We start from the raw sequence: 16023 nt of genomic DNA, 5'->3' as shown, positions 1-16023 counted from the left end.
CACCACCACCACCACCACCTCCACCACCACCACCACCCCATCACTACCATCAGTGCGCGTGCACACACACACCACTTGAGCTAGAGCTAAACAGGGCAGCAAGCAGTGTCCTGTACAGCTCTCTCCAGGAATACTTGTGATCTAGGGATGTGAGCTTTTGCTTTATGGAGACTGCCTCCCTGAATCAGGAAAGGAAGGCCAAGGTGGCTCTACGCTTACAAAGTAATGTGCTCCTGCTGCTGGTCAGTCCTCAGGACTCCAGGACTGTGCGATCTGTACAGCATGTGGCTGCTCCGGAGTGAGGAGTCAGCACAGACTGACTAGGTCATGAATTAAAGCCCAGTCTGTACTGACTTGGTGGGGCAGCGATATGGCATCAGGGAAATGCTTCAGCACACAGCGAGTTGGACCAAGGTATCTAATCCCATGGGTAGCCCTGGTCTCTGTATCTCCTAGAATCTACCTCTAGAGAAAGGCAAGCGTGTTAGTGGCAGCCTTTGGAAAGGCTGCTAAACATCAGCCTATGCCCATCCACCATAAACTAAAGGTTCTGCTATTGGTCCCCCAGGCTAGGTACTTTCCCTTTCTGCTTTCCAGTAGCCCAGCAAGGAGGGCGAATGTATTCCTATTGAAAAGAGACCAGAGAAGCCGGGCGGTGGTGGCGCACGCCTTTAACCCCAGAACTTGGGAGGCAGAGGCAGGTGGGTTTCTGAGTTTGTGGCCAGTCTTGTCTACAAAGTGAGTTCCAGGATAGCCAGGGTTACAAAGAGAAACCCTGTCTCAAAAAAACCAAAAAACAAAAACCAAAAAAACCAACCAAACAAAAGAGAACACCTTAAGACTGCTAAGTGCTCCATCCATTTAGTGGCCTTTTCTGTGGGAGCCACAGCTCCACTTTCAGTAATCATGTGAACATTCCAGGCTTCAGCTGGGAACGCCTGGATCAGCACAGAGAGTGCCTGCCCACCTGAAGATCCCATTGGTGCCCTGGCTGAGCAACAATAAACTCAGGACTCAGCACAGCCCATTAGCCCTGAAATTTCTCCTTACTCACAACCTTCACAGTACTGGGCTATTCTTCACGTTCAATCCCTTCAGCTCCTCTATAGACTAGAGATCAGACGTTATCTGTCTCCCTGGGATGTTCACAGAAATGCATTTCTGTCTGGGAGCCACCAATGAGTTCTGCTCCTGGCTGCTGCAGAGGGCAGTGGGAGGCTGGGTGACATTAGGTACTCTCCCCAAGACTAGTGGTCAGCCACCACTAACAGGGCTCCCAGAAAGCTGCCTGGATCTGGTCTGTAAAGGTCCCAGGAGAGAAACAGCCAATAGGAGAGGGCCCTATGCCAGTGGAAATCTTGTGCACAGTCATGGCGGAATTCCTACAGGACAGAACACACACCCACAGGGTTCTCAGAGGCCTGTGTCCCACGCTGCCAGCAGAATCTTGTCCCAGGTCCTCTTCTGACTCAGTGTTTGCACACCAACTTTCCTTCGGAAAGTTAAGGGCGGGGCCACTGCTGTGAAGAATTTGAGACTACCATTCTCTTTCATATGAAGACAACAATGACTAGACACTGCGAATGCTCCTCTGTCAGTTACGCTGGGAATCAAGAACAATGCCTCATGGATTCTTCTCTGTGTGTGCCACAGAAAGCTGTTAAGACGTATGTGTTGATGGGAGGATGGCCAGCAAATGTGTGGACCATGAGTGAGCCAATAAACGATACACAGATCCCTCTCTGCAGAGAAAGGTTGGCTTTGATTCTGCTAGGAGACGGGGCTTGTACTGAGTCAGGACTCTCAGAGTCTCAATCATAAAAAAACTGATTTAGACATTTAGTTACTGGACTGTTTCAAAAGGATGAATGCTTAAAGAGCCCCAAATATGCATGGAGGGATGCACATACCCAGCCCCCAATCCCCAGCCCCCGAGCTGGCTTCTCCCTGTCATCTCACCAGGCTGGCTCCTAGTGGCTGCTGCCCTCCTGGTTCCTGCAGCAGATATTGAGGTTGTGAACAGGCTCGCCTCTTGTCTCCTAAGAAAGGTTCCTCTTTCACTTCTGCATTTGAGGTGAGAGGCATCCTGTGCGTCAAGCCACACATGAGCACCCCTGTCCCTTCAGCACCACACACCCACAGCAGTCTGTGTGGTACCCAAGAATAGGAGGGACTGGTGACTTGGCCCTGACCATAGCGCCATGACCAGCCCCAAGCCTTGCCCCCCCTCCTCCCTAGGAGGCTGCTGGCCATGAAAGCTCCCCCAGAGCTTTTCCTCCTCCTGTGCCTGTCTCTCATCCTCTCTAGGGAGGAGAATCCGGGGTTGAAGATGCTCTTTTCTGCCCTGTGTGCTCAGGCAATACTTTCCATTTGCTGGAGACTCGGTTTCTCCTAGAGGAGGTAAGGGTCCTATGACCCAGCTAGCTTCCTAGCATCCTCCAGTTCTAGCAGGACTCGGGCATGCACTTATCTTCGTTCCATACACAGGCAGCCCTTGCGGTCCTCTTTCTTCTGCTTTCTTTCTTTCTCCTTTTCCTTTTCTTCTGTCCTTTCCCAAGCTTCAGACTGGTTGGTGGCATTTGAGGTTCTTTATGCCCTTGCCAGGCACATTAAAAATGGAGCATTTGGCTTCCAAGGAAGGCATTATGCACAGCACCCGGCTTTGGGCCGGGGGTGTAACTCAGTGGCAGGGTGCTTGCTTAACATGGGTTTAAACCTCAACATTATAAAAAAAATTTGCAAACACTCTGCACCAACCAGACACAATACCAAGCTAACTGCAAGGGGCCTTGCTATGACCCCTTGAAGGAGTCCAGAGAGGCATCATCCCAGCCCCAGATTTACTGCATCCCATGGTGAACAGATTGCTCAGGATTGCACAGGTAGCTGGCAGGAACATTAGGGAGAACAGCAGTGATCTGAGCAGGGTATGGTGCCACATGCCTGGAATTTCAGCACTCTGGAGGCAGAGCAAGAAGATTATGGGTCTGAAGTTATCCTGGGCCTGAAGGACCCTGATTCAATAAAAAAATAAAACAACAGCCTGTGTAATGGCTCAATTCTCAGAGCCCTTGTCTCCTAGGTCCTCAAACCAATTCTCTTTGAGTGATATAGTGAATATTTGATTATTCCCATTTTGTTACCATGGAAACAGATGCAGATCAGATAGATGGGGTGAGGAGAGGGAAGGCTGGCACAGGATCATACCATGAGGAAACAAAACGCTGAACCTGGGAGCAGGGCTTCTGGCCTAAAGAGAAAGGGGAGGGCCAGGAAAGAAGGTGATTCCCTGCCTGTCCTGGTTCTTGCCCAGGCTGAGATTGTTCAATCAGGATCAAATTTGAAGTTAGGAACAGTAAAGCCTGAGAGATGAGTGAAGCCCCACCTAGTAAAACCCAGAGACAGGTTGGTCCAGGGCTCCCAGACAATGGCTCACTTGTCATTCCAGGTGGTACCCTGGGACTCAAAAACACTAGCCCCTCCTCGGTAGATCAACTGTTGGAAGCACAGGCTGGACAGGTCAGGCTGGAGCACCCCCTTCCCGCTCCCCAGTTTTTCTGATTTTAGTCTTTAGCTCACTAACCTGTGCAAGGGCTCTAGCAATCTCACTTCCCTTTTCCTTCCAGGAGAGCTTCTTTTTGAGAACTCTTACATTGCCCAAATGTAATGTCTCATTTCCCCTACGCACAGTCAAGTCCCCTCCTGTTTCTGCGGCACTTTCCCCAGTGCTGACAGGCCTCTCCCACAGTGCCCAGCTGCTGCTGTGTCTGTACTCCAGCTTCCCAGTGTTGGCTGAATGACTGAGTACAGCCGACCATAAGAGCTCCTAATAGATGAGGTGAACTTCTAGTGCAGGATACATGGATAAACAAGATATGTATGTTCTTTGCCCTCCAGTAGCTCTGAAAAGATGAACTTCAAGAACAAGAAATGTGTGAGAAAACACAAGAGCCAGGCCCTTGGTGTTCAAGCAATGAACACTACCAGGAGCCTACACTGGCTCTGTCTGTAACTTGCTGTACAGCGTCAATGGTCTCAGTCACTCTGGCCTAGCAACCTAGTGAGAGTGATCACTATGGAGGCTTGGGGTTGGGGCTGCCATTGAGGAAGGACTCAGCTCTTCTTGTCTAGGGGGAAATAGGTTTCTCTTCTATTGGCGGAGGCCCATCTATGTGGACCGTTTTTGGTTTTTGTTTTTTTTTGTTTTTTGTTTTCTATTTTCGAGATAGGGTTTCTCTGTGTAGACCAGGCTGGCCTCGAACTCAGAAATCCACCTGCCTCTGCCTCCCAGGTGCTGGGATTAAAGGCGTGCACCACCACTGCCTGGCCCTGTTTTGTTTTTTAAACCAGATGAAAATACTTGGTTCTTTCTCCTCCTTCTCCCCAACTCCCTTTCTGACAAAGTCCCAGATATGTAGCCCATGCTGGCCTTGAATTCTTGGGCTCAGTCATTCTCTTGCCTCAACCTCTGAATAGCTGGGACTACAGCTTCACTTCCCTGTGCCAGGTTCACTTCATCTTTCTGGTTTGTAGCAAGACTTTTGCTACTTTCTCTTGTCTGTACTTGGGGACCAAGGACACACAGTTTGGAAAGGGACAGGACATTTTGCCTTGAAGAGAGACTACCTTTTGAAGACAGTACCTTGTACACTTCTAACTGCAGGGAGGGGTAAAGCGTAGAACAGGAACCTATAGGGTTGGACAAACATCATAAAGGTGTTAGGAAATCTTTCTCTTGGGATGCCATGAGTTTAAAAATAATTGCTTTGTTTCTTTGGAGATATTTGAGGGACACTGGATGGGAGAAAATGAACTTGGATCAGCAATTTGGTATAATTCAAAATCACAGTGCTAAGAATCAAGGTTCTAGTGGCAACTGCCACAGGTCCCTGGGTAGCCAAAGGTTAAGGGTTAACTCTACAGACAGCATAGTTATAGGAGAAGGAAGAGGTCTGCAGGCTAACAGTCTCCATGGTTTCTTGCAGCCAAGTGAGGTCACAGGAGAATCCCAGGGCTCAGAGGAAAAAGGGGTTGCAAGGAATCTCACAGACGCTCTCCACACTCTGCTCTCAGCACTCAGGATCCTCTTCTGGTAAGAAATATGAGCCAATTCACCAGAGACAGACGGAGATCAATCTGAGGTCAAATGTGAGACCTGCTCTTAGCACACGCTCTTTGACAAGCAAAAGCTAGACCTGGAGAACACTCTCTGCTATGTTTAGGGCAAGCATGTGGCTATATTTTTAAGGCCAGAAGCTGCCTAAAGCCCCTGCAGGCTGAATCCAGCAGCTGCAGGCCCAGGGGAAAAATAGGCAGGGTCCTGGGGGCTAGGCAAAGTCACGGTCTACTGCATTGGGGATTCTGGGTGGGAAGCTATGGCCCTGTTACAGGATGTCTGTGTCAGCATACATGAAATCTGCAGTTCAAGGTGAAAAGGGTTGCTACAGCACACCATCAGGTCATGCTATTCCACAAAACAGTCCAGCCTGGACTCCTCTCAGCTGTATGGCCTGGCTTCCACCTCCAGAGGACTTCCTCTCACCTCTTCTCAGGCATATAAGTATGATGAGCCTAGCACACACTCAGGAAGAACTATAAATTTATAATTGGCTTGTATTCTGCTTCTCTCCTGATACTTCCTATCCACTTTAGCAAACTTTCACAGCTCTCAATATATTTTATTTTGGGCTGGAGATGGCTCAGCAGTTAAGAACACTGCTCTTTCTAAGGTCCCAAGTTCAATTCCCAGCAACCACATGGTAGTTCATGACCATCTGTAATGGGATGATGCCCTCTTCTGTTGTGTCTGAAGACAGCTACAGTGTACTCATATACATAAAATAAATTAAAAGGTATTTTAAAATTTCAATTAAATCTAATTTGTGCATGTATGTATAAATGTGGATACATGAGTACCACAACATCTATGTGGAAATCAGAGAACTTTCTGGGGTTGATTCTTTCCACCATATGGGTCTGCAGAACTGAACTTAAATCATCAATGGTAAGCACCTTTATTTATTGAGCTGTTCTGCTGGTCCCTCATTTCTTTTTTTTCTAAAGATTTATTTATTTTAATTTTATTGTGAGTACACTATGGCTGTTTTCAGACACACCAGAAGAGAGCATCAGATCCCATTACAGATGGTTGTGAGCCACCATGTGGTTTCTGGGAATTGAACTCAGGGCCTCCGGAAGAGCACTCAGTGCTCTTAACCGCTGAGCCATTTCTCCAGCCCCCTCCCCCTCATTCTTTTAATGCTGTTTGTTTTTAAGTATATATGTCAGAGCTGGGGATGGAATCCAGGGACTTACAGTTGGTGTGCTCCTCTGTCCTGAAACTCGGTTTGTTGATCTGGCTGACCTCAAACTCACAGATCTGTTAGTAATTAGTCTCTGCCTTCCTAGTACTGGGGTTAGAGTCCTATGCCACCATATCAGGCTCAGGGTTAAGCTTCTAATACATGAGACCTTAGTAGGGGCACATTTCAGACTGTATCCCCCCTGAGGCAAGGCTCTGCCATGGAGCACCAGGGATGAAGGGAGGTAGCCATGTCGCAGGGACAGGCTGGCTGGCTGGCTGACTAGGTGCTGATGGAGGAGGGCACTGCATTGGAATCTGGAATGCTAGAGACTGCAGGAACTGGAGCTCAAGGTCAGGAGCACCTCAGGACCAGCTGACAGGCAAGTGACCCCGTATTCCAATTCATCAGTTGATCTTCCACCACATCATTCTCTGTTGTCCAAGTTACCTTTGGAATACAACAAAATCCGTATGTGAAGGGGTAATTGGTGGTTTTGCCAGATGGATAACAGGACTACATAAGATCACATGATCTGGCCTGGCCAACAGCTACTGTGACCAGCACTATCAGAGGAGGCTGGTGTGGAACCCTGAACATACCCATCCAGGAAAATGAGAACTTGAGAGATTTACTGTCTTCTCAGTAGGTCTTTCAAGTGAAACTGTTCTTTTTTTGTGTGTGTGCTTATTTGTTTGTGACAGTGTTTTACTGTGGCTGAGTTCACAACAGCCTTCTTCCCTCTCCCTCAGTCTCTCCAGTGCTGTGGTTACAGGTACACTCCACAGAGTCCAGCTGTACCTGCCTCAACACCCCAGCTACTCTGGACAGCTCCCCCTGACAAGAAGACTGACAGCGAGGAGGAACAATATTCACTGGAAGAAAAACTGGGGGAAAAGAAGCTACATTTTTTTTAAGCTTTCCCATGGATCACACTTTCACACGTTAACAGCCTACTCTCTCAAAAGCTTTACACGCAGGAACCGGGGATGTGGCTCAGCAGTAAGAGCATTTGCAGCTCTTGGATGACCCAGGTTCACTTTCCAGGGCCCATGTGGTGGCGGGCGACCACCTAGACTCTAGTTCCAGATCTGATGCTCTCTTTTGACCTCAAGATGCACACACATACACATAGGCAAAGCACTTATACACAAAAATAAACCTTAAAAACCTTTTACATATGGGACTCAATAGCTGTGATTACAAATTCCAAATGAGCGCAGCTTGGAACAGTGTATGTGGAAGATTTGAGCTGGTTAAGAGTCTGGTTTGAGGGAGCGTACAACTCCCAAGGCAGCTGTGAAAACAGCCCACCAGGCAGGACAATGCTTCGTTTTACTTCTGTAACGCTGTGAACTCAGTCCAAAGCCTGATGTCTATTATGTTGGCTCTGACCTGCATCTCCAACACCATACCTCAGGTTTTTGGAGTCCAGCTAGTCAAGAGAAAGAAAGTGGCAAGTCTAAATGAAATGGAGCTGCCTGTTTGGTTTTAAGATGTATTTTTGTTTTATGTGAGTGCTTTGCTTGCATGTACGTATATGTGAATATATGTATGTGTACCATGTGTGCCTGATGCCAAAGGAGGTCTGAAGAGAGTATGGGGTCCCCTGGAACTCCAGGTATGGATGATTCTGAGTGACCTCATGGGTGTGGCACTGAACTCAGGTCCTCTGTAAGATCAGTCAAGTGCTCTTAACTGAGTCATCTTTCCAGCCCAAAAGTGAGACTTTCTGAGACAGCCTGGCTTTGCTAAGTACACACTATAGAGGCCAGCCTGGCCTGGAACTCCATAATCCTCCTGCCTCAGTCTCCGAAACACTGGTATTACAGGAAGCCGCTGTACCCTGCTTGGAGTAATTAAAACAAAACCAAACAACAGCAACAACAACAACAACAACAACAACAAAACCCCAGTTTCCCAAGATAATATAGTAGGATAAACCAGAGACAAGTTAGGTTTCCTAGAGAGAAGAGAAAGACAGAGGGCCAGACCTGGAGCTGTACACAGGGCCGAGGAGAGGTGAAGGATTCGAAAATTGGTAAGAAGGACATCAATGGGGTGTGTGGTTAGCTCTAGTGCATGAGGAAGCAGTAGCCATGACTACCAGGTCCTCCTCTTGGTCTGTGGTCACAAGCCTAGAGCTTCCTACTGTATTGTACTGTCTGCTTAGTAATCCTGTCCAGAAGGATCCTTGTTCCTGCCCAAGGACTTTTAAAAAGAAACCTATCAAGCCAACTCATAGCCAGACTCAAGACCAGTGCGTCCTGAAGCCTTCTGGCCACCAGAGGTGACCTGACTGGCCTGGCTTCCAGCCATGGTGGGACTGCTGCTACAAACAAGGCTGGGAACAGACACTGGGGTGGGGTGGGGCTTTATTCGCTTCTGCTATGTACACGTATATACAGCTGGTGTGAGCCAATGGTACACTATGTCACAGAATTATCTTATACACACACATTCCTGGGCAGAAAGCAGGAGGTACTGTTCCGAATATCCCACTGCTGGTGAAGGAAAAGGACCCTAATGGAAGCTGCCTACCCTATTCCCAGACACTGACTCCCTCCTACGGACAATCTGTGCCTCCCCCTGCCTCGGGCACATGATGGCGAGATCTGGGTGGTGGTAGCGGCAGCAGCTGCTTCCAGTCTTTCTCCTCACTCATACTTTTGTAGAGGCCAAATATCAGCAGTGGCCCCACTCACTGACAGGAACAGCCTGACACCTGACGCCCGGAGCCTAACTGGAAGGCCAGCTCCAGCATACCCACAGCTTCTCCTAAGAGGAGCAGCCTGGCTTTATGGAGCACTGGCATGCATCTTCTCCAGGCAGTTTGTCCAGAATGTGACCAGTCGGTTGTCACGGTTGATGCAGAAATCTGTGAAGTCCTTTAGCAGCCGATCAGCAAACTTCTCATCCCCCGTGGCACTAGAGCGCCATGTCTTGGTCAGCATGGTGTTGTATGCCCAGTTGTAGCCAACCCGCTCCTCACAGAACATGTTTTGGTTGGTGGAGCTGGTTGAGTTTCGTCGCCGCCGCTGCTGCCCAGAAAACTTGCGTTTGGAGTATGGCAGCTGAAGAAACACTGTTCCTGAAGGGAGAGACCCAAGCCTGAGTGGAGCTGTTGGTAAACATCTGCAGCTGGCTCTGGTGGTCCTGCCCCTGCAGGCTTGGGCAGGGACTTGTGCACCCACCCATAACCACAGCTCCTCACCTGTGACATGGATATACTGTGGCTTATTCTCAGCAGGGAAGTTAAAAGCGGAGGCAGAATATTTATCTTGCACAAATCCAAACCTATGGTAAGGACAGACACACAGACACATGATCTCATTAGCTAGAGAAACAGGGAGCAGTGGGCAGCTAAACTCTGACAGGCCAGGATGCTGGAATGTGGAAAGGCCTCCCGTGTGGATGGTTTACTCTGCCCTGCGGTGACTACAGCACCCCATCCAGCCTCCACTCCCACGTAGAACCTTTCCTTCCCATGTGTCCTCCCCTCTGTGGTCCCCACTGAAGCTTCACTCTGCCTCTTGTGGAGTCTGTCCTGGCAGGCTGCTCACCAACCCCCATCCTGTCTTAGGTTCTCTTGCCACACCTGACTGTTGTCATGCTGACATCGAGAAGGTTCTCAATAAAGGCCCTCACTGAAGTGGAATGAAGTACTTTAATCAAAACTCTTCCCTTAGAGGTGAGGAGCAATCCAAGGCTCTTTGCTATGCTGCGCTCTAGAAATGGGAAATGAGCAGAAGCCATTTCTCATCTGTGACTTGTCCTGTTCCACTTCTTATCTATAGCTTGTTCTATTCCTGGGTTTTCTATTTCCATAAAGCACATTTATTCTAGCCCCACCTGCTAAGAGCTGTAAAGGACGTGCTAACAGATGTGCCCAGCTTCTGCCCTCTGTGTCTGAGGTTTACGTAATGAAGGCTTCGATGTAGGAGGTAAAGTGTGTCTTCTTTCCAGGACTTAGCCCGCTGGGGAAGTGCTGGGCTGTAGTCCCTACATGCACATCAAGTATGCAAACTCAGTGGACAGCATCCAGAGGACACGTCCAGATCTCTTCCTTACTTTTTAACCAAGCCAACTGATTTACTTAGCATTATCAGCTGGACCAGAGACTTCTTGTCTCATTTCTCCTGTAGGTTACCAGGAAAGACCCTTTTTATTTATTTATTATTTACTTTTGAGACAGGGTTAGGTATCCCAGGCAGGCCTCAAATTCGTACTTCAGCTGAAGCTAACCTTTCGCCACTGACTTCCCCTCTTCACTTCTGGAGTGCTGGGTCGCAGGTGTGTGCCACTGTGACCACTCCCTTTAGTGCTTGCTGCATGCTAGATGAGCATGCTACCAACTGACCCATATACCCCGCCTAAGACCTTTATTTTGTTTAAAAATATTTTATTATGTGTATGTATATGTACTTGCTTGTCTGTATGTGCACATGAGTACGAGTGCCCTTGGAGGCCAGAAGAAGGTGCTGGATCTTCTGGAGCTGGAGTTACAGGCAGCTGTGAGCTGTCCAGGGTGGGTGCTGGGGACCAAATCTGAGTCCTTTACAAGGAGCAGCAATTACTCTCAGTTGCCGAGTCATTTCTCCAGCCCCAAGATGTTTATTTTTATTTATTTATTTATTTTTGGTTTTTCAAGACAGGGTTTCTCTGTGTAGCCCTGGCTGTCCTGGAACTCACTCTGTAGACCAGGATGGCCTTGAACTCAGAAATCCACCTGCCTCTGCCTCCCAAGTGCTGAGATTAAAGATGTGCGCCACCACCACCTGGCTTAGATGTTTATTTTATTTTATTTTATTTATTTATTTATTTATTTATTTTTTTGGTTTTTCGAGACAGGGTTTCTCTGAGTAGCCTGATGTTTATTTTTTTAAGAACCCAATTTAGGGCTGGTGAGATGGCTCAGTGGGTAAGAGCACTGACTGCTCTTCCAAAGGTCCTGAGTTCAAATCCCAGCAACCACATGGTGGCTCATAACCACCTGTAATGAGACCTGACACCCTCTTCCGGTGTGTCTGAAGTCAGCTATAGTGTACTTATGTATAATAATAAATAAACCTTTGGGCCAGAGCAGGTAGGGACAGTGTGAGCAGGGACTGGGCAAATGGAGCTGAGTGGAGCCGAGTGGAGCGACCAGAGGTCCTAAAAAAATTCAATTCCCAACAACCACATGAAGGCTCACAACCATCTGTACAGCTACAGTGTACTCTACTCATATACATAAAATAAATAAATAAATCTAAATATAGCCAAGCATAGTTCATGCCTTCAACCCCAGCACTTTAACCCCAGACAGGCAGATCTCAAGGCCAGCATAGTTTACAAAAATGAGTTCCAGGACAGCCAGGGTTATATAGTGAGATCTTTTTCCCCCTAAAACCCAAAACAAACAATAAAAACCAAACTAAATCAAACAAACCTCCAACCACCCCCCCATACCCCCTCAAACAAAACAAAATAAAAAACCTCAGAAAGCCCACATTTCAGCTCAATGATCTATGGATGCTTTATTTCCCCCTGGGGCAACCCAGGATTACACCGAATGCAAGGGGCATCCATCCACCTCAGAGAAGATGTACTGGGGATGCTTACCCAGCACCCACAAGGCCCTGGGCCCCACCCCCAGCACTGCACACAGAAGTTACTCACAGAACAACTACGCTGGAAAAGGTACTACTTTGCAGGCACTACAGATGGGAAAATCAAACTTCTGCCCTCCTAAAGCACTCTAGATTGACAGTTTTTAAAAGAAGAAGAAAGTTATGCTGGAGTATCCTGTAATCTTAACACTTGGAGCCAGAGACAGGAGAACTGTGAGTTCAAAGCCATCCTGAACTACACAGTACACCCCTGTAAGGAGGAGAGAGAGACAGGGGTGGGGGGAGGTGGGGGTGGGGGGAAACGACTCAAAATAGAGGGACCTGAAAGTCCCTGGTAGAGGGAGACAATGACAGACACAGAGGAGGTGGGGCTTAGGCAAAGGGTGATACACAGCAGAGTCTGCTGCAGAAAAGAGGTTGAAGAGTAAAAGGCAACAACAGTTAGAGAAAATACCCCAGGACCTGTGTTGAGAGGATTAGAGAACAAGATAAGGTGAAGAAAAAAAGCAGATTTGGCCAGTGAAGGTCAAATCCAGGAGACACCTAGTCAAAATGTGTAGTGACTGGTTAAGAAGAGGCTCACCAGCTGTGCTTTAGCTGGGGCATCCTAATAAGTACTGTTTCTTACAGATTTACCAGCTGAGCCCAGCAAGCCCCAGAGGGGTGAGAAAAGGAAGGCTAGGCTGTAAGACTTGCCATGGGGCTTCTACAGTTTCTAGGCAGTGTGAGTGGAGGGGGAGGTAGAGGTGGAGGTGGAGCAGACAAATCTGCCTCCTAGAGCAAGGTCTTTTCCCAATGACTGCTGTGCTTGCTCTCCCCCCCCCCCCCCCCCCCCCCCCCCCCCCGCCCCGCTCCTCTCCCCCCTCCCCCCGCTCCTCCTCCCTCCCCTTTAGCCGTAGTAGGAAATGAGTTACCACAGCACTCACTCCACACCCTTCTCTGAACACATACATACCATTCAGATCTTAGAGTAAGGTGTAAGGTAGGGAAAAGCAAGCTTAGGTGAGAAGTTAGAGACCTGTGGCCTTGAATCTATGGTGGATACGGGGAACACCAGGGTGCAGGTGTTAGCACTGAAGATGTAAGACAATAGGAGGATGAAAAGAAGGTGCTTCAAGCAGAGGGTAGCTGAAACAGTGAGAGGGGCTTTGTTTCAGCACAGGAATAAGTAGCAAGTGGACACCAGCTGGGTGACCCTTGGAAACAACGCAGGGGTCTGCTGCACTGGTGAAGACAAAAGGGAATCAGAGGGGCCCAGGGAAGGCTTACCTGGTACACAGTCATGTGCCAAGAAATATCTACTTTCATCCATTGTTTTTAAACCGCCCATTGTCTTCCTAAAACCTAGGGAAGGTTTACTGACACCTCTTTTAATGTTTCCCTTCACCTGTCTACTCCATAGCATAACTGGGTTCTTTGTAGGCTACTTACAAAGAACCGAGCAAGGAGTCTGCAGACAAAAGCCACAGATTGTAGGGCAGTGTTCTCTCTGTGTCTGAACAGAGCAACAGTTCTCAGCCCCTTGGAGATCGGCCTCTTTTACAGGGGTTGCACATCAGATACCCTGCATTAGGATTCATACATAATAGTAGCAAAGTTACAGTTGTGAAGTACAAAACAATGTTATGGCTGGGGGTCAGCACAACATGAGGAACTGTACTGAAGGGTCACAACATCAGGAAGGGGGAGAACCACTGCTGTAGAAGGACAGATCCTTTTCCTCCGGAACAGAATGCACTAGGTTTTACTTTAGTAACTTCTAGTGGAGAAAAATACTGATTTGGTCATTGTTCCTTCTTGCTAGTGGACAAACCTGTGTGCAATGGCTTCCTGGAAAAGGTGCATTCGATCCCAGTATGTCTCTGGTTCAAAGCCTGAAAGGAATAAGGAATAAACGCTGAGCTGTGATCACAAGGTCTATAATAGACTCACACTGTTCTCTTCATTGCTCTTGACAGTTCCTGTCTTGTGGATCTGAACTTTAGACCCCACCTAGCTATAGAAATGACAGCTGTGTACTCCATAATCCCTCTCCAAGTTCCTCCACAGTCTAGAAAGGTGGGGTCCTCAGGAGCCAATGTGACCTTCAGAATTCAATGAGGCTTATGCTAATGTCTTAATTCTCAAGCTGAGGCAAGTCCAGTAATTTTTTGTTTATTATTTGTTTCTGACACAGGGTCTTACACAGCCCAGGCTGGCTTCAACCTCTACGTGGTCAGATGGCTTTGAATCCCTGATCTTCCTACTTACTTATAGGTGTGTACCATGAAACCTGGTCTGAAAGTACATTAAAACACAAATCTGAAGTGTACATTAGGTGCTTCTGAAAATAACACTCACTCCCCCCATTTCCAACATCACTAACTTTCCATTTTCCTTTTAAAGAAAGACAAAGCTCTATTTTATGGGTAACAAAATTGAAGCAAGTAAATATAAAAGGAATTCTCAAGAAGTCATCAGATTTGAAGGGGAGGCGAGCAGTGCAGGAGAATTTGCTTCTCCATCACCGTCACCACTGAATTGCTCCAGCCTCCTTCCTCCATAGGGCAGCTGCTGAGGACCAAAGCAGAAAGCAGGTGGGAAGGCCAAGCACTGTCACATAGCAACAGGAAGCAGAGCTGGATGGATGGAAAGCCGAGCACTCTGTTACATAGCAACAGGAAGCAGAGCTGGATGGATGGAAAGCTGAACACTCTGTCACATAGCAACAGGAAGCAGAGCTAGATGGATGGAGGTTTTGAGGGTCCTGGCAACAACAGTAGAGACATCTCAAGAACTAGGGATGGAGTGGCTTTGTTACTCTGTCCATAACTAGAACTTTCTTTAAAATAGATGGGAGACATCTCCCTCCCACTCAAATGCACACACACACACACACACTCACATATAAGATACATACAGACACACACACACACACACTCACTCACTCACATATATACACATATATACCAACCACATTTGTTCCAGATTTTAAGGTGCATACTCATTGTTATAAGAAGTAGAGAAAAGAAGAAGAAGAGAGGCACTTGATCTAGAAAATTGAATTTTAGATTTGGGTCATTATTCCTTTAAATTAGGACTTCCTGTAACCGTTGTAACCAGCTAAGGTTGATGGTTTAGAAGACCAGGTCAGAACTGGCAGGGATACCATCAGCTACAATGCCTTCGAGCAATCCTGTTACAGTGAGGGCATCTTTAGATGTTGTAAGGTAACTGTAGTCCTTCAAGATACTAACAACATTGAAGTGAGCTGCTTGGCTTAACCTTCTGGGAGGAGCATATCATTCACATTTCAGGCCTGCATAAATGGTCCTCTCTCAGCCCTGTGCAGCTCAGGATCTCTGGCCTCCAACGCAGAGGAACTCTGCAGGGCTCAGGTACAAAAATGTCTGCTAAGTTGTAAGCAGAGAGTACAGACTGTTGGAACTAGCAGGCAGCCTGTCATAAAATCACAAGATTAGTAGGTTTTGCCTGCCCTCTAGTAAGCCCTCCTCACCCTCTGCCATTTAGCGTCACACAAACTTACAAGGGAGTGGGAAGAAAATATTTCTCTTACATCAGAATTGTGTCTTTCACATTTCTAATCTTGCTATCCGCCTGATACATTAGCATCAACTCCAGCTTCTTGCTTTTGAAAATGTCATCTTGTACTCATGGAAAGCTTTTTAGGAGCTATTTATGAACTCATCTGCACTTGTGCTTGGTGATAGCAGTGGGAGGTACAGGTTGGGAGATGGTGTGGGTAAAATGCACATTGGTGTGGTCTGTTGTGACAGACCTTTTCTGACAGAAGGAAGGGCTCTCTAATAACAACCTACATTTTATCTCCCTGGAACCCACATAATGAAGGGAGTCCTTGAGATACAGCACTGGAGACACATGCAGGGAGTCCAGGAATTACAAAGCCTGTTGCAACTTTCCACAAGAGGACACCACTTCCTGTTTTGCTTTTGATGGTCTTTCTAAGGCCTTATTGCATGGACTAGCATGCAAAAGGCTCTCCTCAAATGCAAGCAAGCATTGCAGGCAAATCAGGTGACTGGGAGCACACAGGACACAGCAATGGTGTAAGATGGACAGGCACAATCGCCTCTCCCATCTACCTTGCT

General features: G+C 47.6%; 1 protein-coding gene and 1 long non-coding RNA gene across 22 annotated transcripts in view; one reads left to right on the top strand and one right to left on the bottom strand.

The window, feature by feature from the left end:
* Positions 1-7438, top strand: part of LOC116069799 — a 31011-nt gene extending 23573 nt beyond the window's left edge. For both annotated transcript variants that reach the window (XR_004110143.1, XR_004110144.1), the window contains exons 3-4: positions 4986-5092; positions 7055-7438. This is a non-coding gene — a long non-coding RNA (uncharacterized LOC116069799). The remainder of the gene's footprint in view (positions 1-4985; positions 5093-7054) is intronic.
* A 1222-nt stretch (positions 7439-8660) lies between these two features.
* Depdc5 (DEP domain containing 5, GATOR1 subcomplex subunit) overlaps positions 8661-16023 on the bottom strand; it is a 132532-nt gene continuing 125169 nt past the window's right edge. For 18 of the 20 annotated variants that reach the window (XM_031340727.1, XM_031340720.1, XM_031340723.1 and 15 more), the window contains 3 exons: positions 13728-13788; positions 9517-9599; positions 8661-9393 (listed from right to left, as the gene is read on the bottom strand). In XM_031340727.1, the coding sequence (XP_031196587.1) occupies positions 9101-9393; positions 9517-9599; positions 13728-13788 (437 nt within the window). In that variant the 3' untranslated portion in view covers positions 8661-9100. The remainder of the gene's footprint in view (positions 9394-9516; positions 9600-13727; positions 13789-16023) is intronic. The other 2 variants (XM_031340736.1, XM_031340737.1) reach the window with 1 other exon arrangement.

This window comes from Mastomys coucha, unplaced genomic scaffold (assembly GCF_008632895.1).
Source record: "Mastomys coucha isolate ucsf_1 unplaced genomic scaffold, UCSF_Mcou_1 pScaffold22, whole genome shotgun sequence".
Classification (NCBI taxonomy): domain Eukaryota; kingdom Metazoa; phylum Chordata; class Mammalia; order Rodentia; family Muridae; genus Mastomys; species Mastomys coucha.
This window is presented reverse-complemented; position numbering and strand designations above follow the sequence as displayed.